At 31.2% G+C, this 27,032-nt stretch overlaps 1 protein-coding gene across 1 annotated transcript in view; it reads right to left on the bottom strand.

The window, feature by feature from the left end:
- The window catches only part of LOC118191866 (activating signal cointegrator 1 complex subunit 2), a 90,785-nt gene that overhangs the window by 6,545 nt on the left and 57,208 nt on the right, over window positions 1–27,032 (bottom strand). Inside the window, exons 12-18 of the mRNA XM_035362720.2 lie at window positions 26,793–26,949; window positions 26,562–26,717; window positions 21,076–21,176; window positions 13,968–14,114; window positions 10,272–10,503; window positions 4,067–4,196; window positions 877–991 (exon numbers count right to left, since the gene is read on the bottom strand). Of these exons, the coding sequence (XP_035218611.2) occupies window positions 877–991; window positions 4,067–4,196; window positions 10,272–10,503; window positions 13,968–14,114; window positions 21,076–21,176; window positions 26,562–26,717; window positions 26,793–26,949 (1,038 nt within the window). The remainder of the gene's footprint in view (window positions 1–876; window positions 992–4,066; window positions 4,197–10,271; window positions 10,504–13,967; window positions 14,115–21,075; window positions 21,177–26,561; window positions 26,718–26,792; window positions 26,950–27,032) is intronic.

Genomic DNA, 27,032 nt, shown 5'->3' on the forward strand with positions numbered 1-27,032 from the left:
GAACATTTTCCTACGTAAACATAAGCAAATACCAAATAAATAAGCAAAATCTAGTTTCATGTTTCCAATAAAGTTTTTTTTCTTTTTGTCTTGCATCAAATATGACATCATATTTTTCTTTTACATTTATCTTGAAAACTACAAGTATTACATGGACAGGTTTTTGGACATTTTTTTTTTATGTATTCCAGGTAAGGAAGCTGGCTGTGCAGAGTTTGGGCGGTCTTGATAGGACACCCTCTCAGTATGTATTGTACAGTTGCCTGCTAGTTGAACTACTCAGCCATGGTTATACAATTCTGAGCTGCTAATAGAAATTGTTATTCAGATATTTTTTGTCAAATTATATTGAGAAAAGGAACCTCAAGATCCAATTCATCTACTAAATTTCACTCATGTCTTCTAATGAACATAATACTTTAAGATATATTTTAAATCCTATATTCGCAATTTTGCCTTTTTTAACTATTGCTTTTGATATTGTTTAAGTGCTGTATGTTTTTAATATTTTAAATATTTCAATTACCTAATGTTTGAATTATTTTACAAACATGCAAGGGTCTTTGAAATCTTTGTGAGCTCAGGTTTTAGGTAATATTTTCTGTTAGATGTATATAGAAGATGGTATAGTGCCTTTTTATTTTTCCACTTCTTATTTTTTATAGTTGAATGATATGAGAGATTTTGAAAACATTCAGATAATTCTTTTTCCAACTCTGAAAAAGGATTCTACTTTTTGATCTCCCCTCATATTTTAAGTTGTAAACTAAAAATATACAAAGTTCAATTACAATCTAAAATATACTTAAAAATAATATGTTTTTTAATTGACATATATTTTTAACACACATTATGCGTCATCGTTGAGATACAAACCCCATGCCTCTGGATCTTTTGAAATCTGATTGCTTTCTGCGGTTATGATTAGCAACTTGGCCCTTATGTCTGTCTTTCTGTTGCCTGGAATTATTAGAATTTGCAGACACACCACCTAGAAAAAGAAACAATTATAATTAGAATTTGCACAATTATAATTAAAAATATAACTTTCTAAATTAAAAAAAAAAAAAAAAAAAAAAAAAAAAAAGATCATATAAACTGTGCAAAACAGTTTATGCTTAAGCAGAATTAGAAATTTAGGCAGAGTTTTTTAAAGTGACTGAAATTCTGCACATTATAAATTTAAATACAAATGGTCTTCATACTTCATAAAAAGTTCTTCTGGATCCTCACATACTACTACTTCCACCCAAACTTTAAAACTATTTTCCTTATAAAATCCTTACCTTAATTTTGCATAATAATGGTTATGGAAAAATTTGAAATATATTGTTTAATTTTTAGTAAAATTAAAAAAAATGATGGTAGGCAGTGTCTTTTAAAGGCTGTTTAAAGAGCTGCTGGTGTTATTAATGCATACGGTTAGTAATGGAAGTGCGAGGATATAATACAAATATTGTTTGCATGAACCACACAACATGATTGTACAGACACTTTCATCAGGAAATTCTTCAAGTAAAATATCCACGAAATTTCTACTTTTAAGACACCAATGTTAAATCATTTTGAAACCACAAGCAATCACAAACATCGCACACATATCAAAATCATTATAGGAAATTGTTTCTTGAAGCATTTATTACATTTTTCTTCTACACACTAATTTAATATTAGGAAAAATTCTAAAAAATTCAATTAATTTGAATGATTTTGCAGATAAGAACAATGAACATGTACAAGATCTTTATTTTGTCATGCCTGACACATGTTCAAAATGCAGAACTGCCTATTTCAACAAAAAATTTAATTAAATAAGAGCACAGAAAATGTGACATAAAGAATGATATAGAAAAGTTGACATTACACTCTTTAGACACACTTAAAAAAATTAATAAGTTATATGTGGTCACCCCTGACTAAAATGGAAGTTCTACAATGATTTTCCAGGAGTTCCCGTGGTAACAAAGTATATTCACGATGAATAGCAGTTCTAAGTTCCTGGACAGAGGTAGGTGGGTTTGTAGTGATGCAAGTTGGAATTCTAGGGTATCTCACATGCATTCTATCATATTTAAATAAGAATATGTGGGCTTGTCCATTAGAAGGGAGTTATTACTGATTGCCCCCTACTTGATATGAGGATAAAGAATCTCATCTTTGTATATTTCCAGCATGCACTTATAGTTGCAATAAAAACGTATAGGTCAAGGCATTTATTCAAAATGATTCTCGCTAAACCATAATCTGAGTAATTTCTAATGATGCATTCCACAGATATTTGTAGATATTTCACAGATTCAGCAAAGAGAACTTGGTTCTAGTCTAGGGTACTCCAATCACAATTATCTCTGCACCACAGCAACCACGAACACTTTTTAGGTTCCCCTGTATTTTGAAATTTAATGAAGATGTTTTGAGTTTTTATGAATTTTTGCCTTGCCACAAAGTGAGAAATGAATTAACTGAATGAGAAATATATCTATAATGAAATCTGAGGAAACTTTAAATAAAGTGCAGCAAAAAATGTGTATAATTTAATAGGTCATGCAAGGAAGTCGTGTGGTGTCCACAACAGATATTTTTCTAATGAAAAGTACACAATGTACTGCTTCTTGAAAATGACCCCCACAAGAAAACACAATCTTTTGTCAGCAACTGCTGGGTCCAAATACAAGGAGCAGAGTCTAATATTCTGAGTGTATACCTAAAACTTTAGCTTATAGTAGATAGTACAAATATTTAATAGATCCTTTTTAATGTTTTACAAATTTTTCTTAGTAACCATGCCATCTAAAATAATCTAACAAATCTATATGCTTTTTGCTATCATATCTGTCTTGGTGTTTCATTTCGTACAGAATAATACAATTCTTGGATAAGAAATCAGTTTCTGTTCAGTTTGACATTTTTAATTTTATACACTTCCTTACATTATCATTAACCACCATGACAGCTTTTTCCTATAAACTCTTTGTTCTCTCACTCAGGACAATTATGATCTACAAGTCTAAAAATCTAAGTAACTATTTGACAAATATAATGCAGATTTTTCATGTCTATATTTTTGGACAAAAATCCTTTTTTTAGAACTGTTGATCAACCAGTCCAATCTTAAATTAGAATTATTTTAAGGATAAGATTTTTACACATTGCATGTAGTTTTAAAGCCCTACATAAATCTTTAATTGAATTATTCAATTACGGCACAGCACACGAGGGCTATCTGCCTAAAGGGAGGGATACCTTCGTAGAGGACTTTCCAAGGGAAACTGGCTTGTATACATGTTACAAAAGGGGAAAACCAAAAAAATGCCCATGCAGCCAGCCCATTCGCGGGATTCGAACCCCGGACCGAACTACCAGTGTTCAGCATCTTTACCGCTCGGCCGCTGGTGGGCATCAGTGTTAACGAATTTTGCTTACTGTGCATGCTCAATGCCATACCACTGGTGTGGGAGGAAATATTGGTGACTAAGGGCATAAGCAACACTACACAAGCCTGTTAATCATGTTGGTTTTACTGTTTCTTACATTCGTGTTCAGCATCTTTACCGCTAGGCCGCTGGTGGGCCTATATATAAATCATTAAAGATTTCTCTATTTACTTCTAATTTGATATTTCTAATTCGATACCGTTTAGAAAACATATAATAACTATGGAAAAAATAAAAACGTATGCTTGTTCAGATTAACTATCATTTAATATATTAGAAGAGTATAAAACTCTACTTCTATGAAAAATATATTTCTCTCCTAATTTTCAAGATTAGCAATAACTTAAGTAACTGAAGAACAACTTAAAGGGGATGCTTTTTTTAAATCTTTAACATAAATATAATCAAAGAAATGATAGATTAACTACTGACTATCCCTTGGCATCGATAATAAAAAATGCCCTGGACCACACAAAGAAAGAAAGAATATATAATTAGAATAATTATATACTTTGAAATTAAAAACTCTAAATAATTTCATTAGTTAGCAGATCTTAAAATTTTAATTTAAAATTAAACAATGCTTTGCTATACAAAATTCTTTTACAAGCACAACATAATTCCAATAATACCTCTTCTAAAACCTCTAGATTCAAGCTTTGCTTGTCGTCGCTGCTCAGCTCTCTCTCGAAGAATTTCTGGATTGGTGCAAAAGTCATTTGGACCTGGTTGTTTTGCAGTTTCATCAGGAGTATGTTGAGACTAAAAATGACAAATTGTATCAATAAATATAGATTTATATGATATGAACAACAGCATGAACATAAATGTATTAGATATTTCTTGAATAATAGGCAAAATAAATGTGCACTTTCCAGTGTTATAAATAGTGTTAAATGTGTTATAATAGTTCCAGTGTTATAATAAGGCTTCAATAATTTTAAGAGCACAGAGGAAAAATCAAATAAAACTCTGAAATAATACTTCTTCGTTCACACTATTTTTGATACAATAAACTTATCAATAATTTTGTGTAATCCCTGCACTCCTATATTATCCAAACATTATTATTAAAAATAGATCTGTAAATAATATAATACAAAGCAAATACAATACATCAATTCTTGGTTAAAATGCTAAAATAACTCTTGACAGACTTTTGAATTGATAAGACAGTGAAATACTAATACAGTCAAAAGTCTTTAATCCAGACGTCCATGATCCGCACCTCAAAGCTACAAACTTTCTGCGCATGTGTCAGCGCATAATGCGTTAACATATGCGCATAATACCTTTACGCATGTGCATATGCATCTACACATACGCATGCGCGTTTAATGTATAATGGACGATATAAGCTAAGCTAAAACTATCTAATTATCTATTTAGTTAATGTTGCAGATTGCATTGTTCCTTAATCTTCTAATTGAATTCGGCTTATTATTTTTTGCAGACTGTTAGAGTAATTTTATAAAAGTAAGCTTGAACTTTCGATTATGTCAAAAAGAATTTCCGATTCTGGAGCTGCCAAAGGATCTACAAAGTGAAAGCATGTTTTGATGTCCATCAAACAAAAAGTGAATTTCTGAAAAAATTGATAACGGCATATCTGTCTCAAAATTATGTGAGGAGTATGACATTAGAAAGTCAACTGTATATGACATAAGCAAAAAGAAAAGGAACTATGCCCAACGACAATGCCCCAATCATCAATCAATTAACGGACAGCAAAATCTGTAGTGTGGTTCTAGATCCAGAAAATACTGCTTCTGATAGTGAAGAAAGTGACAGAGAGGCTATTGAAAGCGAAAAAATTTTGATTGACAAGTTAGTTGGTATTCTCGACACAGCAATTACAGAACTTGAACAATGAACTTACTGAACTAACTGAACAAGAAATTATGTCTGTTTATAGAATTAAAGAGAAAGTATAAGCACAAAAAACGAAGCAATTTAAACAACTTACATTGAAAGAAATATTTAATAAAGTAAATAAATAAATAATAAGCTTTTTTTTGTAAATTTTTATACCCTTTAGATCATAATTGCTCTTTATTACATAAATTACGGTTTCATATTTTTAATTTTATATTTTCTGCATGCCATTTTACCAGATTTAAACTGATGATCTATAATCCGGAACCGCCAAAGTCCTGACTAGTCCAGATCAAAGACTTTTGACTGTATAATTTTCCACCCAAGATTTCCCATAAAATATTTCTTGATTCTGAACAAGCAGGAACGGTTGCAAGCATAGATGACATAGCCAGTCATCTAGGGTGCCTGCTAAGTTGTCCTCATAAGTGACAACTAAATAAAAGTTTAGATCACACTGAATTATTAAGATGTTTAATTTGTACAGGGCATCCACTGTACTAATCATCTATGACAGAGGGTTGGCAAACACTTTTTTTGGGGGGGGGCGAAGGTGGAAATAGACTGTGAAAATTTTAGGCTTGCCAAAAAAGAGGGGGAAAAATTAAGTGATATTTTTATACATTTTGCTAACAATTTAAAAAAATTATTAATAAATGTAGTATACAACAAGTTAAATTTTGTACTAATGCAATGAAAGTAACTGTTTTTTTTTTCCGAGCTAATATTTCCTCATTCTAGAGTTCAAAATTAGTATTTCCTATCAATAACATTGTTCGAAAATGATCATCTATTAATGATAAACTGTATTTTGACTTTACATATTTCATTTTTGAAAATGTTTTTCCATACTGTTAATTACTTCCAAATACAGACATATAAATACCTATGCATATAATTTCAACTGACCATTCTACCATAAGATATTTACAGAATTGGATTAGATCCATTTCTTTAACATCACTTTTAGTATATTATCAGTTTGAAAATCAATCATTTCAATAGTCTGAGTGGAACTCCATAGTTAACCAGTCAAATGGATTTTGAAATATGGAAATGCCTTTTGCACTTGTATGAAGATCTGAGAAACACTGCTGCAACTGTAGTTTAAGTTAAAATATATGCATTACAATTTTTTTTAGGAATGGGGATTTTGTTAGTAGTGGTTGTGAGCAGTTCTTCTCATTTACAAAATATTCTATGATTTCTTTAGTGACAAAAACATATCAATAAAACTTTTCCATTTCTGACCCATTTCCTGCAAAGAACCTGCTGGTGAATATTACCAGAGTCTTTGACCATTTAGCTTTTACACAAGCCTTAAAAATTTGTCCAACTAATCCTTTACCCATTCCACACACATTTTTACCACCATCAATAGTGACACATTTTAACTGATACCATTACAAATTATACTGTGTTAGCATTTTCTTGACTTCCATGAAAATATCTTTGCCTTTAGTTGTTAAATGCAGGCAACCCATTGCTGATTCTTTAACATCAAACTCAGTATTGGCCCCTCGAATAAACAGCAGAAATTGGGCATTTTAGTAATGTCTGTTGAATCATCAACAGCCAACAAAAGTCACTTGAAATTTTTTGCCTTGTCTTTTAACTCACCCTTGATGTGGCTCCTGATATCCTCAACTCTTCTAACAATTGTTCTTATCAAAAGACTGACAGATAAGAGCAAATCCATTTTCTCTGGGTGCATTTCTTTGGCAAAAGTAAACCTAACTTAAGTAATTCATCATCAGTAAATGCTTTCCATTTCATAGCTAATAAAGGAGACATTCGTAAGATGACATTAGGTACTGCCTTGTTATCATTTTTTACTTTAGGAATAAATTATGCTGTGATGAAGCGCTTTGTTTTAAGCTTTCCAATTTTTGTCATCATTCATTTTCTGAGTATTAAATATTGTTACAAAATGCCCAGCTGCGGTAAGATAGCTTCTTCGCAAAACAGGTTTAGGGTTGCCAGACTTCGCACAAAATCACCCATTTGGCGACAAAATTGGCGAGAACATTCTACAACGAATTCTTACCGGTTTACCCCAGAAGGCAGGTCAAAAGCTACATAAATCCTGCATGCATGCAGAGTAGTGGTTTATCATGAAGTGTATCTTGAGTTCAGAGATTAGCTTGAGATCGACCAAACGAGTTGGGAGCTGTACTTTATTGCTTTGCCGTGAAGCTGTCTTCAGCGTTGTAACCTGAAAGCTGTGTTGCTGATTGTTTCAACATGTTTGTCATAGTTTTTTTATGGCTGTAAATGTGTCTCTGGAACTATTTTGTATAATACTGGCGAATAAACTGTGTTTTGATTTTTCATCAAGTGCTGTCGTCAATAACTCGAAATTCACAAACCCGCACAGCGCAACAATATTGTGTTGCATGCTTCTTTTGGTTCACAAGGTAATTATACTATTACGCAACAAACATGATATTTATTATTTTATTTTATGATAAAATAATTCCCACTCCATTCTCCTTTAAAAGCATGATATTCAAAATTTATTTTTCTCTTCTAACTTCGTCTTGAAAGTGATGTGGCAATAGTAAAATAAATAAATAAATAAAATAAAAGAACAAAATATCACAGCTTGCCAATAATCAGTAAGCATTAACAGACATGGCAGACAATACCATATGTGGTGCTAAAAACTATGAGACCAGGCACTGCCTGTTCTACAGCAAAAGCAAATGATAAAATGCAAATGTGCAACACCAATAACACCACTTTGCAGTCATTATTCACAACTTTTCAGCTTGACTCAGAGTTTAACTTCCTAACTCTCAACTTAACTATCGCATGCGTGTTAGAGTGCATAATCCGATTCTCTTAACATTTTTTTTTTTTTTTTCTGTAAAAGATAATATTTAGCCATGAGCACAATTAAAGCAGGTAGTGGGCTGGATTTGAATCACGGGCCATAGTTTGCTGACCCCTGCTTTAATGCATTAAAAATGCTAGCGCAGGGTTTGACATCAGCAATAGTACGAAAATGCAGATTAGCAACAAGTGCATAACATAGTTGTATTATTTTCTTGCAAGAAAAACTGGAAAGAAATTCAACAAGATCGTTTTCTTACAAAGGAGAACTAGAAAGAAATTCATCAAGATAATTTTGAAGCATATGTTCATGAGCAGAATTAATTTGCCTTTACTATCCTTAGCCAAGTTGGATAGTATAAATTTCTTTTTCACTCTCTTTAGAAAATCAATATTTGAGATACAGTAAGATGATTTTGAAAAGTCAAACCACATTCTAATGCTGAGAGAAGGGGATTAAAATTATTAACTAAAGCACTGCTTCTCAGCCTCTTTTATTCCCCTTTATCATCGTGTATCAGAATGTTACTTGCTTTTTAAAAAATTTCCTGAGACTCTAAGAAAACTTTTGCTTTTGGATAGAAGATAAGCTTTTTCAAATGCTCTTACAAATTTACTAATTTCAGATAAGAACATCACAACTTTGCTACAACTGATACATTAAAGCCCTTCTTCTTTATTAATGACAATGAATCCATATTTTATACATGAATTATTGCACTCACTCTTCAAAGTTTCAAAGTGTTACGAATAGAGTGCTTCAAATAGGGAAGAACTTCTTTAGGTGACGACAAAAGGTTGAAAAAGCCATCAACGTCAGCGACTGAGGATGACTTAAAAGTTGTTGAGGGTATGGTGATGGTAAACAAGACGAATCACAGAACGCAAAATTGACAATACTTTACATATCAATCATGGTTCAACGTATTCCATCTTACACGACAGGGTAAATTTTTTAAAAGTGTGTGCAAGGTGGGTATCGAAAGAATGGTCAGTGCAGCATAAGGCTCAAAGTTTGGAAATCTTTTGTAAACGCCTGGCCCGTTATCATCGCGAGGGAGATGGATTTTTACAACAAATCGTTACTGTAGATGAAACTTGGGTACATTATCCCTAACCAGAAAGTAAGGCTGCAAGCATTGTTCATCAGTTGGTAAGATTATGCTAACATTATTCTAGGACATAGAAGGTGTAGCAGTCTTTCATTTCAAACCAAGAGGCGAAACTGTTAATAGTGAGAACTATAGTAATATGTTACAAACTAAACTGAAAGCTGCAATCAGATCCAAACATCATGGAAAACTTCAAAAAGTTGTCATCCTGCAGCAAGATAATGCTCGGCCACATTCTGCCAAACGGCCAGCTGAGACAATAAAGGAGTTGGGATTCGAAGTGCTGGAAAACCTGCCATACAGCCCAGATCTGGCTTCAAATGATTTTTCATATGTTTGGACTAGAGAAAAAATTGCTAAGGGAAAGAAGATTTTCCACCAATGAAGAAGTAAGTCATTGATGGGGGTTGGTTATGATATTGGCTTCAGGTAAAACCCCCAATTCCCCCCCCCAATAGAATACAGAAATTTGTGAAACACTGGGCATAGTGTTTGAAGACCAGGGAGGTTATGTAGGGAAAAAAAGTATATTTCAGTTTTCTTTTATTAGAATAAATATTTTTCTAAAAAGTCCCTTTCCCTTGTATGTATGTGTATTAGAGTATCACAAATTGTTAATTAAAAACAAAATTATCCCAAGTTATTTCTGTGCAATATGCTGCTGAAAATTAATTACTATAGACAAAAAGTAAGAAATTCAGAATCAATTCCACAAGAACCCAAAAGAAGTAAAATTCAATACAATTAAACTTCAAAATTTCCTATAAATATGTAAAATTTAAAAAAAAAGTAGTAAAGTAAAAAAAGTAATTAAAAAAGTAGTAAAAGTTAATTTAAAAAAGTAGATGTAATATGCAAAATTTAAAAAAAATGTAGATGCTTTTTGTAAGTCTAACATTAAAGGTTATAACAAATTTGCATAAATTTCTAATAAAGAACTTACACATTTACACTCTAATACACAATTTTTACATTTGCATGTACAAAAGTGCCATCATTAATATTTTAATAATACCTCTTCAATTTTCTTGTCTTCTACTACTTCATCTTTATCTGGTTCTCCTTCAGGCACAGGTTCCTTCAAGCCAAGCATCACTGAATCGTATGTGTCATCATATTCATCTTCATATATTTTCATCTCATCATTGAAATCTGTTTCATTAGAACCATAGTTCAAAGTAAGCAGTTTGATGAACTCTGAATCTTGATCCTCTTCCAAACCTTGGTATGTGTTAGGAGTCTTAGATCTATGCAAAAAAATAAATAAATACATAAAAAATCTGAAATGTTTCAGATTTCAGATATAAATCCTCCAAAGGGGCTTTTTTTAACGTTTTGTGTGTTACCTTTATTTATTAAATATCATGTTCTTTGCATTTAAACCATAAAATTTAGTTCAATAGCAATGTCATAAAATAATTTTAAAAGGAGCATATCTTTAAAAATTCTGATACACAGTTCGATGCGCTGAAGATAAAAGAATCCCCCCCATACAGTGTTGCTATTGCTCGCTTTTAAATCGTTGAGTTTGTTACTCAAAAATTTGTTAAAGTTTTACAAATTATGAAATCGATAATAAAACAAATTCCAAATTTCAAATTTGGGATTTCAGATGCCCATATTAGCAGTAGGATTACATCATTCAAAATTGGATGGCTCTAGATACTGTGATTTTATCACAATGCGAGAAATATACATACATTTATGCTGATTTTTCATTATTTAATTTCTTCAAATATAATGCAGGACTCTAACATTTTGTGGTATAATGCAGGACTCTAACATTTTGTGGCAACAGTTTGAAAAATGAACCAGCATTTATAGGAGTCCGATGCAAAATGCCAAAACAAAAGTAATAGTTCTTTGGGACTCAAATCCCTTTGGACTAATAAAAAGTAAAATTTAACATATAATTTCACATCTTTATTGATTATTACATAATTAAAATGAATTCTGAAATGTAGTTTCTAATATACATAGACTGTTCCTTGTTTAATGCTTCTTACCGCCGAGCAAAATAATGGGAATGTTTCCTATCATTAGAACAGAAGGCCAAATCAGGGTGTTTTTTTATGTTCAGAACATCATGAGAAGTACATAAATGCAAGAAACAAATACTTATAAAACTTCCATTGTGTGTGATCAAGATAGAAGGGATATGTTAAAGAATTAATGCAAAATTTTTCATTAAACTTATGAAGATTGGAATCAAAATTCACAAAATGTAGAAGAAAATGGAAAAAAAAAAAAAAAAAAACCTACAATAAAGTAATCAACATTTTCCTAATGCTGTGCAGCAAGAAAGTTCGTCAATTATATGGAGGGATGAAAACACTGCTCATATGTTACCCTATGAGCAATGTGACTGATGTGTTAAATTTCAGTTGTTTGCTAAAGAGTAAAATTTAACAAAAATGATTGCTTACATAATTTTGGACAAGAAAATCAGGAATGAAAAAATTGTTTATAAAAATCATCCCAAAATGAAAAACTGATGAACAACAACAACAAAAAATATAAACAATAAATTAAAAGGAATTATGCTGTACTGACTAGCCAAACCACGATTTGTTTGATAGTGATTATGGATGCTGAGTCATGGATTCATGAGTATGACTTGATACGCTAATTGTAGAGTCAGAGCAGAAAATTAAAGAACCCCCTTTTTTTCTTTAAAGGTAACAGAGCCAAAATGAAAATCCTGGCCATTTCGCCCTTGAGATTTACAGAATTCTACATCACAAATTTATCTTATAAGGGACTTTTTTAAATGCAGTTTACTATTTTTCTACACTGAAATGTGTATGAAATCAAGTACAACATGTGCAACCATAGAATAAGATAGATATATTATTGTTGAAGAAGAAATATTATTTTGCATCATGAAAATATGTCACCACATACAGCATTAATTGTTCATGAATTCTTAGCACAGATTTTAATAACTGTGCTTGATTATCCTTCCTCAGTTTTTATTCAAATAGTTTAATTGTGCTCGAATACTTTCCAAAATTCTCTTGTGGACTTTTTTTTCCCATTTTCAAAAATCAAAATGATGTGACACAGTATGATGTGACATTTAGAAAATGTGAAAAACATCTGCAGCAAACTGATAAAGCCACTGAAGGACCTATCACAAACAAACAAGCAGCACTGCTTCCAACAATGGAAATTGCATATTTTAGTTTATATAGCAACTTTACGCAAAGGCTTTTAGAACTTTCCTCTTCTTTGAAAATAGTTTCAAATTTTGCAGCTCAATGCGCAAAATTCTTGACCACATAAGTCTCTCTTGTACGAGTAATCGTATTTTAGTTTATATGTATATAGTTTTATTACTTGTATATAAAATAATTCAAAAAGATGCCCTTAATAGTATTTCCAATGGAAATAAAGCAGCTGAATAAAAATGTACTGAGAAATGCTGCTAAAATGAAACATAAAACTGTTTAATAAAAATTATACAACTTGTTTTTAAAATCCAATTGGATCTATATATCTAGGATCAATATTTAAGTTTCTCTTAAATGTTTTCAGTCACTAATTTAGGGGATATTTCCTATTAATGGACTACCGGCCCTTTGATCAGCCAGTAATTTATACCCTGAAGATTTTTATCATAGATATCATCTACTAACTGCAAATAAATCTGGAAAAAGGTATAATAACTTAGATATGAAATGAAGATAGCTTTTCTTTTCATAAAATTTCACAAAATTATATACAAATTTTAATGTTATTCCCTTTAAAATACTTTTCAGGAATAAATTTCATTTCAAAACATAATAATACCCCTTCTATACAATACCCCCTCTGGGGAAAAAAGTACTGCTGCCAGATGGATTCAAACAATGTATGTACTTCTCATTTTCAGCACTGATAGGTTGTTGCATATTGTCACAAATAGATGATATTGAATACTATGAATGCAACTTAAAAATTTATGTTCAATTTTCACATTTATTTTCTTTACTTTAAATTTCCACAAATATTTGGGATCATTTCTTAAAGATTTCTTATAATTATGTAGAGTGAAATTATTAAACCCTAAGTTGTGTAAGGTATGCAACAAAAATGCTTTGGAAAATAGCTATGAATATTTCCATTTGAATTTGTTTGTGTACAGTAAATTATTCATTTAATAAAAAAAAGCTCATATTTTACTTTATTAATGTATTTAATCTTCTGAGCAGTGCGGGGTTTTGGACCCATCATTAAGCCTTTCTAAGCTAAATTTAAATATTCATTTAATTTTAGTCCCAATTTTCATAAACTTACATTTATTAAGATGACATTCATATTAAAAAAGAAAGCAAAAAAAAAAAAAAAAAAAAAAATCTTAAATTATAATTATGTATACCAAGTGACAATAAATCTCATGACTGGATAAAGGCATTCAGGGCACTCAGAGGGTTAAGTTGATTGCTATAATGAGATTCTGGTAAACCCATGTTAGTTACATTGAAAGAAAAACTGTAATAGCTAATGGAAAATCCCTTTGGACTTCTCTAAGGGTCATTATCTTTTATATCAGAAGGGTTTATATCAGAAGACATTATTATATCAAGAGCCATTCAGTTGTATAACCTTTCTAATTTAGGAGGCAAATTTTAATAAATGCTCATAAATTTTTATTTAAGAAATAACTCTTACATAAATAATGTAACAAAATGTAATATATTATAAAATACAGAAAAAAAAATATATTTACTTTTTCCCAATATGAATGTTTTTGAGATTTACATCTGTTCTTGAGAATATATCAAATTCATCATTATCATATATATTTTTCCTTTCCGATAAAACAGAATAAGTCTTGACATTTTCAACAACCTCATTATTTTCAAATGTACTATCCCTGTAATTAAAAATTATAATACAATTAAAAGCTAATAACAATATATTGTAATTCAAGCACCATTCTAAATACTTTAAAACATCACAATCAGAGAAATATTTTAAAATTTTTTATTAATTTTGAGTTGCACAGTTCTTGTTTCTTACTATACAATTTCCAGATATTATTCAAAACATTTCCAAACATTTGCAAATATTTGAACAACTACAACAAAGCACTTGAGGCTTTCCTGACTAAGGTAAGAGATGATTTCATAGAGGACTTGTTTTAAGTTTAACATGGAGAAAGCCTTTAAAATTCCATTCCAACAAGCCTACCTGCAGCTAATGGTAATGTAGCTGAACACTGGTAGCTCAATCAGGGTTTGACTCTAGGTGATCAAGCTGGTTGCATGGACATTTTTGTGGTTTTCCTTGTGTGTAGTATGAATATGAGCCTTTTACTTTATGAGACAGTCCCTCATGAAGACATCACTCCTTTTAGGAAGATAGTTCTTATATGTTTTGCCATAATCAAATACACCAACCATTCAGACAAAAATATGACTGAAGCCAAATCTAGGATGAGGTACCAGCATTCAGCAATTTTATCCACTTAATCACTTACAAATTCAAATGTATTTTCAGACTGTTTATAGCTTTTATACATTTGACATCTCAAAGTGATCACCAGTCAGAAAACTGCATAAGATAAAACAGCTGTTTTATAATCTGAAAAATATATTTTTAAATGATTTTATTAATAATGTTTTATGATACTGCTAATCAAAATTAAAAGTTAATCTAAAAAATATGCTCACTGATTAAGTTTTCAACAAATGACCAATAATGAAATTATGTTCATTAATTACATGCAACTGAATCCAAAATGAACACCTGTATATAACTTAGTGCATGAAAAATGCGAATTCGACAACTGAAAACCTGTTACACTATAAGGAATCAGCCTTTTATTAAATGTAATTCATCTTACTAAATGTAACTGTAAACATCAATAAGACTTTAAGTGACTTATTGCTATGTTTTAAAAATACTACTGAGACATAAGAAGGGTGTAAATACCCTTTATTTTATATTAAAATAGATGAATAAAAGGTATACATGGTGCTTACAAATCAGCCAGTGTTCATGGCAAGAACTAAGAAGAAATTCAAATGCAAAACTAAATACAGACATCTAATAGCCAAAAGTTATGCAGAGTAAATTAATGGTGAAGTTACCTCTAAGACTTTCATCACTGTGAAATTACTATCAGCAATTATGATGCATGACCGAAGGTATGAATTCTTATCTTAGAATAGCGCTCCTAGCAATGTAGCCTTCATTAGGGAAAACATGCTCCGAGTTCATATTGTTACGAAATGTCCAGGGGCGATAAGATAGCTTTCTTCACAAAGCAGGTTTAGGGTTGCCATAAAATGGCAAGATAAGGCAGTGTTACCCCATCTTGCGAGAAATCACCCATTTGGCGACAAAATAGGCGATACACCATGGACGGATGGAGAACCTTCTGGGATGAATTCTTACCGGTTTAGCCCACAATGTCCTCGAACACAAGCCAAAAGCTATATAAATCTCTGCTGGTATGTGTAGAGTTAGTTAGTCCCAGCAGCGTCCATCGAGTTGCTAGTCAGTCAGTGAGTGCCAAGTTGATTGTCAAGAGCACCAAAAAAGTGTATCGCGGTTAGTGCATCATTGAGAGAGTATGTTGAGCTCCGGGACTGACTGAACCGAGGAGTCAGGAGCTATGCTCTAGTGCATCATCGAGTGCATTGCGAGTTGTAGCGTGGAGAGTCTCGAGAGTACGTGGAGTTCCGAGAACGACAGAGCAGAGTCGGGAGCAGTACTCTGGTGCTTTGCAGTGAAGCTGTCTCCATTATTATAGCCTGATAACCTTGCAGCTGTGTCGCTGATTGTGTCAGAGTGTTTATAGTTGTTCTTTGACAACTGTAAACATAATTTTGGAGCTGTCCTGATTAATATTGGCTAAATAAAGTGTGTTTCGATACTTCATCAAGTAGTGTCATCGTTATTCATTCCAAATCCGTATGAACGTGAAGTGAAGGAAGAAAATAACATAACAATATTCTGAAACACCTCTACTTAAATACAGGAGAGCTAATTTGCATTTTGATGGGAAAATGGTAATCAAGAAATGATAGTAAAATTTCAAAACATAAAATAGTTAAACAAATTTAAAAAAAACCTTGCGATACAAAAGTCACATGTCAGAATTTGGGCATGTAGTGTTGTTTAAAGTTAATATATTTCTGCCAGTGGTCAGTTTTCATGAGTTATATACAGTCAAAAGTCGTTAATCTGGACTCGTTGGGACTTCGGCGATTCCGGATTATAGATCATCAGTTTAAATCTGGTAAGATGGCATGCAGAAATTATAAAATTAAAAATATGAAACCGTAATTTCTGAAATAAAGAACAATTATGATCTAAAGGGTATCAAAATTTACAAAAAAAAAAAAAGCTTAATATTTATTTGTTTACTTCATTAAACATTTCTTTCAATGTAAGTTGTTTAAGTTGCTTCGTTTTTTTACATGATAATGCATTCTCTTTAATTCTTTAAACAGACATAATTTTTTGTTCAGTTACAAAGTTCCGCTGTTCAAGTCCTATAATTGCTGTGTCGAGAATACCGACAAATTTGTCAATTGAAATTTTTTCGTTTTCAATAACCTCTGTCACTTTCTTCGCTATCGGAAGCGAATTATAATGACGAGGAATTTGATTTAAATCATATCAAAGATGGAGTACATCGAGATGAAATACTACATTTAATAAGAAATTATAAGCCAAATAAAATAAAAACATCTGCCCTGAAGATAAGGATAGTGCTGACAGATCAACTTCCAATTCATTGCGTGGCCCTGCGGCGTTAAAGATAAACAAAGTTTAGATAAACAAAGGATATGCCTTTATCCATTTTTTGTAGCAATTCCACTTTTTGTTTAATGAACTTCGAAACATACTTTCGTTTTGTAGATCATTTACATATTAATAAATATATATCAGAAATTCTATATGACATAATCGAAAGTTCAAGCTTACTTTTATAAAATTGCTCTAACAGTCTGCAAAAAATAATAATCCGGATCCAATTCGAAGATTAAGGAACAACGCAATCTGCAACATTAACTGAAATAGATAATTAAATAATTTTAGCTTACCTTATACTGTCCGTTATACATTAAACATGCACTCGTAAACGTATTTTGCGTACGCGCACAAGCATATTCTCAGCCGTGAAGGCCTTACGCACATGCGTCAATGCGACGCATGCGCAGAAAGTTTGAAGCTTTGAGGTCCGGATTATAGATCATTCCGGATTATGGGTGTCCGAATTAACGACTTTTGACTGTATATGAACTTCGTTTAAGTGAAATGCAAAAGTGGTGGTTAATTGGTATATTCAAAGCGTTGCTTGTTTAAAGTTAATATATTTCTTACAGTGGTCAGTTTTTATTAGTTGTATATCAAAAACTTCACAGAAGCAAAGGGAAAAAGTGGTGGTTAATTGGTATATTTAAAGTGAGAGGCAAATACAAATAGAAATCACCCAAGAACTGAATATTTCTCAGTGTCCTTTCAAGAACTTTGGAACACTTTTTGGTACAACTCTGATATATGCCCTAATTTCACCAAATGTGGCGATATGTGTTCTGCACTGGTTTTTGGCACGATTGCGTGTTGTATGGAAAACTTGTTGACGTTGAAAAATCTTTCGCTGGAGCTAGTTGGTTCGCGAAGATAGTGGATAAAGATAAAATGGTGGAAGTTGTTGAATTGAAATTCGGCAAAAAGAAATATCATCGTGGCCATCCTGTTGAGGGGCATTGGGTATTTGGAGGTGTGGAAAGAGGGTCTGGAAGATTATTTTTAGTGGTTGTGCATGATAGAAGTAGGGATTTGTGATTATTTGCGAATCAAAGTATGAATTTTCTGGATAGTGTGCCTGGCTGTCATATAAATACGATAGTGATTACGTGGCGGCATGTTAAAGGCGGTATGAAATTGGTATTTCTGCTGTTCGAAAAAGCATTAATTTATGGTGCATTTTATTTTATTCTTGTTCTTATTTTGTAGAATGTTATGTTCATTGTTTTTTTAGTATGACTTTCTGTCGTTATTGTTGTTTTTCTGAATAGTTTGAAATTTATTTTAGTTTATTTTGTTGATTAGTGCGTAGCATCTAGACTGTGCAATTCGTAGATGTTTTTTAAAGTTGAAATAGAATGCTGTGTACATGGTATTCTTTGATATTTATTGTTGTTATGTTAATTTATTAAAGTGAGGTGTGCGTAGTTCGTAGATTCGTTTGTTTCCTAGATTGTGCAATACAAAGATGTTTTTTTAAGTTTAAACAGGATGCTGTGTACATGGTATTCTTTGAAGTTTATTGTTGTTAATTTATTAAAGTGAGGTGTGAATAGTTTGTAGATTTGTTCGTTACCTAGATTGTGCCATTCGTAGATGTCTTTTTAAGTTAAAAATATTGCTGTGTATATGGATTCTTGCATAGATACTTTACGTTTTTGCTATCTAAATTTTTTGTTTTTGTTTCGGATTTTTAGCTTAAATTGTATGTTCAAAACATGGTTTTTGCATCTGCGAAAACCGCGTTTGGAGACATTTTAGGCTTAAAGTTCGAAATGTAGACAAAAATTTAAATAGTAATATGGCAGCGTGGAGTTTACAGTTTCTCAACAAAAATGTTTGGTGAGAAATTTGGCGACTTGAGTGCACATATCAGAGTAGTTCCCACTTTTTAAGCAGAGAATCAATTAGCAGACAACCTGGTGAAAGGTGGATAAAAGCAGCAATTGCATTCAAAGAATGTTTTCTGTCATGTCTACTACAATGTTATTTAATAATCTTCAATGAAATGCTTTTGGATATTACTGTATTTCTTTGCATACTTCCCTCTCTAGCTTTTTAGCATCAGGTTTTTAAAATTTTAAAAATATTCACAAAATTTTACCCTTCTTAAATGCATTTTAGAGAATGAGCCCCTCTAAATATTAAAATGGATTCCTCCAAAACAATCAATTTCATCCTATTAACAAAGATGATTAATTTCTTCTTATGAACGAAGACAAACCCTCACAAACTACCTACGAAGGTTGAACCTTTCCCTTCTAAAGTCTGAACCTCATACCATACTAATACACAAACAGATTACATCAAAACAAACATGAAATTACATTCAGTCTATAATTTCATTAAGTCAACTGCACATTCACTTTCTCTAATTATTTATGAATGATTTGAAGCTTAAGGAGTAGCAGAGACAACAATAAGAATGGGCAAGATTCAAGTTACAGGAAAGTAGAAATGAAGATATCTTATTACATATTGTAATGCTAACATTACTATATATTCGATTTGGAATATTCTTTTAAAGAAATAATATTGCAATAGTTATCTGTAATTTATCTATGACTACTTCTCATTTGTTATGTTCTTACTGTAACCACCTAAATTGGAAATTAAATTATTCCCATAACTTTCTCCTCTCTATTCTTGGAAGATAAAGTTAGTACAAAAAGGGGGAATCGCGATATGTAGGTACAGCTTAAAATCACACAGGCACATAATCTGATAATGGAATAATCTACCCAGCAATAAAAAATCAAAATTATCATCAAAGAAATTTTACAATCTAACAAAATTTAGTATGAAGATGAATTCCTCCCCAAAAAATAGAGATAAGAGGAGGGGACCTATTAACACCAATAGACATTTTAAAGTTTGTTTATTTTAAATTTAAAAAAATTCATAAATAAATGTTTTCATCTGCATTTAAATTCATACAGTAATACAGTACTCTTATAATTTTTTTTCCTTATAGATCTTATAGTTTGCTGTTATATTAGTTGATTTTTACTCATATATCTTGCTGAGTAAAATGCAAAATAAAATTTAATGCTCAGTGTTAAACATATAAGAATATTATTTCTTATTTCCATGTAACTAATTGATTTTTTCACTGCTGAATACTTCATTTCAATACAATGAGGGTTTCATTTTGCCACCACTTTCTGCAGTATAACAAGGAAGCATTTATTAACCATTTGAATGGCATGGCATTTTGTATCTGCTCATTAAGAACTGTATTTAAATGGTGTTTATTAATCAAATTTGAATAATTACTGTTTTAAGCATTGCTTTGATAAACTTTCAGGTCATTAAAAAAATTTAAATTTTTTTAAAAAATAATACAGTAAATGGTTAATTAATAATTATACAGTAATTAATTTAAAAGTTATACAGTAAATGGCAAAAGGAGGGGAGTAACCCTTGTGACTAGAAAAAAAGGTGATCACTGGGTTAAATACAGGATATTTGATACCAATGGTGCAAAATTTCATTAAAATTTAACACTTCCAGTCACTGTAAAAAGGTACTTTACTTTTATTACATTTTTTGGGGAGCCGAGAATTTAATTAAGCGTGAATTGAAAATTTTAATATAAATATCTAAACATAATAAAATAAATTATTAGTTCTAGGAACAAAGAATTGCATCGCTGTTTTCCTAAAAGAAGAGACGTGACGTTTTCATACAGAAGTTTCTATACAAGTCTTACACACATTATGAATGGGAAAAAAACCCATGAAAGCTATATTCAGCTAGCAGATTCAATCTAAATTACAGAGCATATTATGGAGCAACTGCACTGTAACAGAACATACTAAAAACCTTCTGGCTAAAATTTCTTTAGAAACCTCATGTGAGGTGTTATATTCCTTCATCAACGAACTTTTTTAATATATCATTCTTTTTCCCATTCAGTGAATAATACATGCATAAATTTTGGTGCCATTTTGCTTATTAGCCAGCATTATGCAGAACTCAGAAAAAGGAAACGTTAATTGCCTGTTCCTAATACACAGTAAAATAAAAATCTGTGCAAGCAATTAAAACATAAATAATGTAACAAATACCTTTCTGAATTTTTGTTCACATAGAGACAATCAGGTAAAGAATTATTCAACAGTGCATCAATTACTTTTTCAGCTTCAAAGGAGTAATACTTTAAACATTGCTAGAAGAGAACATAGACAGTAATTATAAGAGCAGTTAAAAATTTCTTTAAAAAAAATTATAAATTAATCAAAAGTACAGCAGACTTCCAATTAACAGGGATAAAACTGAGAATAACATCTGTGGTTAACTAAAAGCCATGATTAATCCGACAGCAGTTAAATACCATGAAAGAGGACTAACCTTTATTATAATTAACAGAAAAATGCTATTAACAATCACCTGTAGTTTTAAGCAATTTGTTTTGGAGAACAAGTTTACGTACATAAAATCAGCATTTAAAACAAATTCAGTACACTTCAGAACTACTTGCAGTTTCATAGGAAACAGGCATGGAAATTGCATAGGAAATTGGCATTATACTTAATTTATGGGATACAAATTACAATTTATTATTAGACTGTGCATTATTTATTATATATTGAGATGTGAATAAATACAATTTCTAAATATAGGTGACACTGTCTGTTACCTGTCGTTATTTATAACATTTTTTTCTTATTTTTGCACTTCCTGTGGAAATTTTGTTTCATTCTGATGGTTTGCAATTACAGATTTTCACCCTTCTGCAATAAACAAACTTAATTTTTTTTTTGCTCCCAGTTAATCAAGAGTTCAGTCTACTTCACTTCAAGCCAGTTAATATCGCAAAACACATGAAAAATTTAGAGTGGTTAGCAGACATACTACATATTTCTATACGTGGATGTTAAAAGATGAATAATTTTATTATAAATTTCACATTTTTAGTGTGACAGTACCTTAGATATCAATTGCTCTTACTACATTCATAATAAGTAATGTACTAAATTCAAGTATATTACTAGATGTTTAATAAAATTACTTTATGATTCACTAAAAACAGGATATATAATGAAATCTACATGAAAACTAAAATGATTTTTTTGAAATAATAATATTTAAATAAAAATAAATAAATAAGTAGTTGAAAGACAAAGGATAAACGATATCAACCATTAAAAAACTACTTTTAAGTAACTCAAAAGCAAATAAATCAATAACTTGAAAAAAAAGTCTAAGATACTTAACAATTCAACAAATTCCATTAACCCTTTCACACAGAAGTCACTTAATATACATTGTTGCATGCGCGTGGGTTCATAATAGATTGGATGCATACAGATCCAATGATAGGTTAATAAAACTTATTTCTATCAAAAGAAACAACGTTCTGGAATTTTCCACAGAAATACTTGTACAGGTGTTCACAGTATTACAGAGTACAATAAGTAGTTACACTTCAAATTACTAAGAATGTTAAACATGATGCAATGTAAAGTGCACCTAAAGAGAAGCAGATAATTTACTTCTCGCTGAACTAACAACTGGCAACAACAATAACTGAGATCAGATGCTCTCACCGGCCTTATATAGTTTTCACCTGGCTGTCGAGATATTTCTAGTACTTTCTGCTTCTTGAAATTAGTGGAAGGCAATATGAGGGTCTAATTATGGTTACAGGCCCACCAGTGGCCGAGCGATAAAGTCGCTGAACACTGGTAGTTTGGTCCGAGGTTCGAATCCCGCGAACGGGCTGGCTGCATGGGTGTTTTCGTGGTTTTCCCCATGCGTAACGTGTATACGAGCCAGTTTCCCTTAGAAAGTCCTCCACGAAGGCATCCCTCCTCTTAGGCAGATAGCCCTTGAGGCTTTGCTATAATCACACACACACACACACTAATTATGGTTAGAGCTAATACAGTGATCAATTACATTTATTGAATTACAATACTTATAACAGTGATTCAGGGACCCGTCCAAAATGTTGCTAAATGGTCGCGAAGTCTGGAGACTTCTAGGTTTTTCATGTTACATTAAGCAGAAAAATATAACAATTTCACCTATAACTGCACTAAAATCATATATCTACATACAAAATTTGTAACGATATTTTGGACAAAATACACTGAATAATTTTCTGCTTATATAGATAGTAAAGCATAGAAATAATTAAAGAAACATTTAAAGGTTGATAGAATGATATAGTATTAAAGAGGGAAAATATAATACATGGATATTATTTTTATAAACCTAGATAAAGTAATTTAGCAAACAAAAAAGAAAAGGGTTATTATGTACATGGATAAATTTAATTTTGTTTTCTTTTATTTTAGAATTTGTACTTAATAATTTTTTCATTAGGATATTATTAATGCATTCTCAAATGGGTAAATGCATTAAATAACATTTATTTTACCAAGTGGTTTAATCCCTGTTTCTGAGTTTTAAAGTTATGCAGCATGTTCCTTACATAGATTGGATATGCTTATAAAGTGAAGGAATTCATGGCAACAGAGATGTGACAGTGTATTTTCTGTAAACTGGTTTCCTTTGGGATAATATTTCTTGTGTGTGACAGTTGGTAAAATTTAATCAAAAACGACTGAAATGGACCTTCAGGTCTAAGCTGTTACTTAACATTTTGGCTTCAATACTGCACCATAATTTTCACTCCCTATTCTGTACAAACAGGTTAAAGGTTCGCAATTCAGACAATTTATACTTTCATTAGAACTGTCTTCACATTTTGGCAGTCTGCTCTTTGAAATATTTTTATTTAGAAACAAAACCCTATTATTAGTTAAATCACAATACACTCATTTTATTACACTTCAGTAAATATAAGGCATTCAACTTAAAAGTGGATAACTCATATAAGCCATGTATCACACTTTTACAAAATTCCTATACTTTTTTCCAATGAGCATCTAATAAATGAGTCCTCTTATAAGCTAAACAAGTTACCCATATGTTAATATCCAAGGATTCGTTGTTTTGGTTTACTTTAGAACCAACTAACTAACCATTATAAAAATAAAACAGCAAATAGAAATAGGAAAAAAAATAATAGATAATAATGAAAAACCTAGAGGAAGTCAACATGCCTTGAGAAAGTTTAAGAAGGAAAAAAAATTAAATATAGTTAAAAGTTTTAGAAGTAGTTAGAGAGTTTTGAACCGATGACTTTTCAGTCAACAGCCTAGTGCCCTAACCATCACACAAGACAGATAACACAAAAATATTTCTGTTTGTTTTTATATTTTATGTTTTTTTAGCATTTTATAATTTTTTTAGTGTATGTAACATTAAATACAAAAGCAAACAGAAAGGTGATTAAGAATTCCTTGATCCCACGGCCATAAATTCAGAATTTAGCAATGTTGATTTATGATGCAGGGAATTTGAGGCAGAATTTTATTTGCAGGAAATGAAGTAATTTTGAATGTTAGCAGATTGATAATGACGGTGAGGATTCATCAACTGTTGGAAGGCAGAGAGATTGAAGTGATTTCAGGATTTCTATTACAATAAAGTATATCTCATGAAAAAGATGAAGCAGCATCATAATCATCATCCATACAAGTGGCGTCTGGGCTGAAACTGAACCCCAGCGAGGCATCTCTTTTAGGTAGCAGGAAAGTGCTGTATTTGCGTCCATTGATGGAGCTTGGTCTTTTGGATAAACTGGAAATTGCTAGATCATATGCAGGTAGATTTTGATGTGCCGTGATTATCAATCAGTTTGATTTCAGAGTATGAGTTTTGACTAAATCTCATAATTAAGACTTCGATGGGTTTAACGTTTAGGTCTCAATGAATCACACCGCTGTAAGCTGCCAGGTTGCTTTAGGGGCTCAATGTAAGATTTTTCTTTAAAAGGCTTGAAGTTTCATAATATGGTACATGTATACATAAAGACTGGTCTTAATCGATATATAAAAAGAGCTTTGTCTTTGGCTGACAGATACTTTTGAGCTAATTGTGGATATAACTGGGATATGGTTATCTTTCCATTTTAGCATAGTCTCAATATGAAGATGCCAGATTAATTCTGAATCAAGTATCACACCAAGATACTTATAAAAATTATGTCAGGGGATGCAATCATACAAAACTTTAAGGAGCAGGGTCATGTAGAACAAATTTTTGACACTTTTTTACTGCTTATAAAATTCATTTAACATCTGAAGAATGAATTTTTAATGCTTCAAACTCAAACTGGAGCCCACAGAGTCATAAACGTGATGCATTTCCGAACAGCACTGATCACAAGCATACGAGCAAATGCACAGAAATGCTTTACCTTTCAGAACAGAAGGAAGGCATATTATATGGCCCTGCCACTGCAGATTATAGCTTATACAGTGGTATGTTTACTTAACCATTATTTGAGTACTACTTTTTCTATTAAAAACTTTAAAATGCATTTTTCTCAAGATACAATTTTTCATTTGTGGTTCAACCTAGCTCAAAAATTAACTGACCGATTGACTTTAAATTTCACAAGATATTCTTTGACTTATTGCTCATACCTTAAACCCAAAATACCATTAAAATTTTATAATAAATATTATTTATAACAAATTGTTTGTAAAAAATATACCGATTTTTTTTAAAGTATCCTTTTTAATTTTGGAATTTTTCACCTTAATTTTAGGTTTAAAATCTGTGCAAGATCATATTTTAATGAAGCATTTTTAGATTCAGATAGTTAGAATGACCTGTAGCCAACATCATAAAAATAAATAAATTAATTAAAAAATAAGCCAGCTTCGAGCAGTTGCAGTGCCCTTATTTTTACCAAAGGGGAAAAAAATACTCTTTTGCTATTTATTACAAACATTGCGAGCTAGTGAGTTGCACTTTTTCTCTTCTTCTTCCAGAAACAAACTGCTTGTCAATAAGGACTTTCTGACTTGAGAAAATCATTCAGGTGTTTAAGTAACATAAATTTGTAAATTTTTGATAACACAGGAGGCTGATAGATCTGAAACTTTGAGGGTTTGAATGGCAACGGCTAAGTTTGAGAATAGGTATAATAATGAAAGTCTCCAACTTTGAGAGAAATAGCAGTGTAAACACAGAATTAAATAGCATCACCACGGAAAATACAAATTTGGTAGAAAGGTTTTTAATCATACAGTTGGAGTCCAATTCAGGTCCTTTAGTGTTGGGTTAATATTGTACAAAATATAATAAAAAGCAAACTGCATCTTGCTTTCACATGCATTTCTAATATATAGCTCATTATTTACATTTTTGGGGAAGAGGATATGAAAAGCAGCTAAAATACAGCTGGTAGTTAGAAAAAAGTTTTTTTTTTTTTTTTTTTTTTTCCACATGTCAACAACTTTTTATTTTAGTCTTCTGATTTTCAAATTTGATTTTAACCTGTCAAATAAACTTTTGATGCCTACAGTAATCAATAAAAAAATTACTTTAATTTATGCAGTAGAATCAATAACCACCTTTAAAATTTTATATAAGCATAGATTCTTGTCACAAACAAAAACTCTGACATATGCAAAATTTTAAGGAATTAATTAGCTGGCTCTTAATTAATGTTAACACTGAAATTAAATACCTCAACAAATCCATCATCAAGATCAGGAAAGACATCCAGAACTGACTGTACAAGAAGTTTTACTTTTGACTCTGACAAATAATTTTGATCTGGCATGAAATCTGACTCTCCATTAGTTTTTTGAGACTCTTTTTCTTTCAGCATAGCGGCTAAACCCTAAAAACACACAACTGCTTAAAAAGTATTTTTAAAACATATAACATTTAAATATAAAAAGATTTATATACTAACATGCAAATTTTTAACAGATTTGTTGGATACATCTGACATATTTGTTTTCTTTGCCTTTGGACGAGCTCCATTAGCAACAGAAGACGCGAAGTCTTCAGCTAACATTTCAGGACTATCATGAATGCTGCAAAATATATAACTCAACCTCTCAGGATCTCTAAAATAGTTAAGGTTTTAAGATTGTATGGATATAGAATTCCCAGTAATTCTGGGATTTAAAATTTCAGACTAATACCTAAA

The sequence above is a fragment of the Stegodyphus dumicola genome, chromosome 6, assembly GCF_044657685.1.
Source record: "Stegodyphus dumicola isolate Sdum_Otavi_A_Nest chromosome 6, ASM4465768v1".
In the NCBI taxonomy this organism is placed as follows: Eukaryota; Metazoa; Arthropoda; class Arachnida; order Araneae; family Eresidae; genus Stegodyphus; species Stegodyphus dumicola.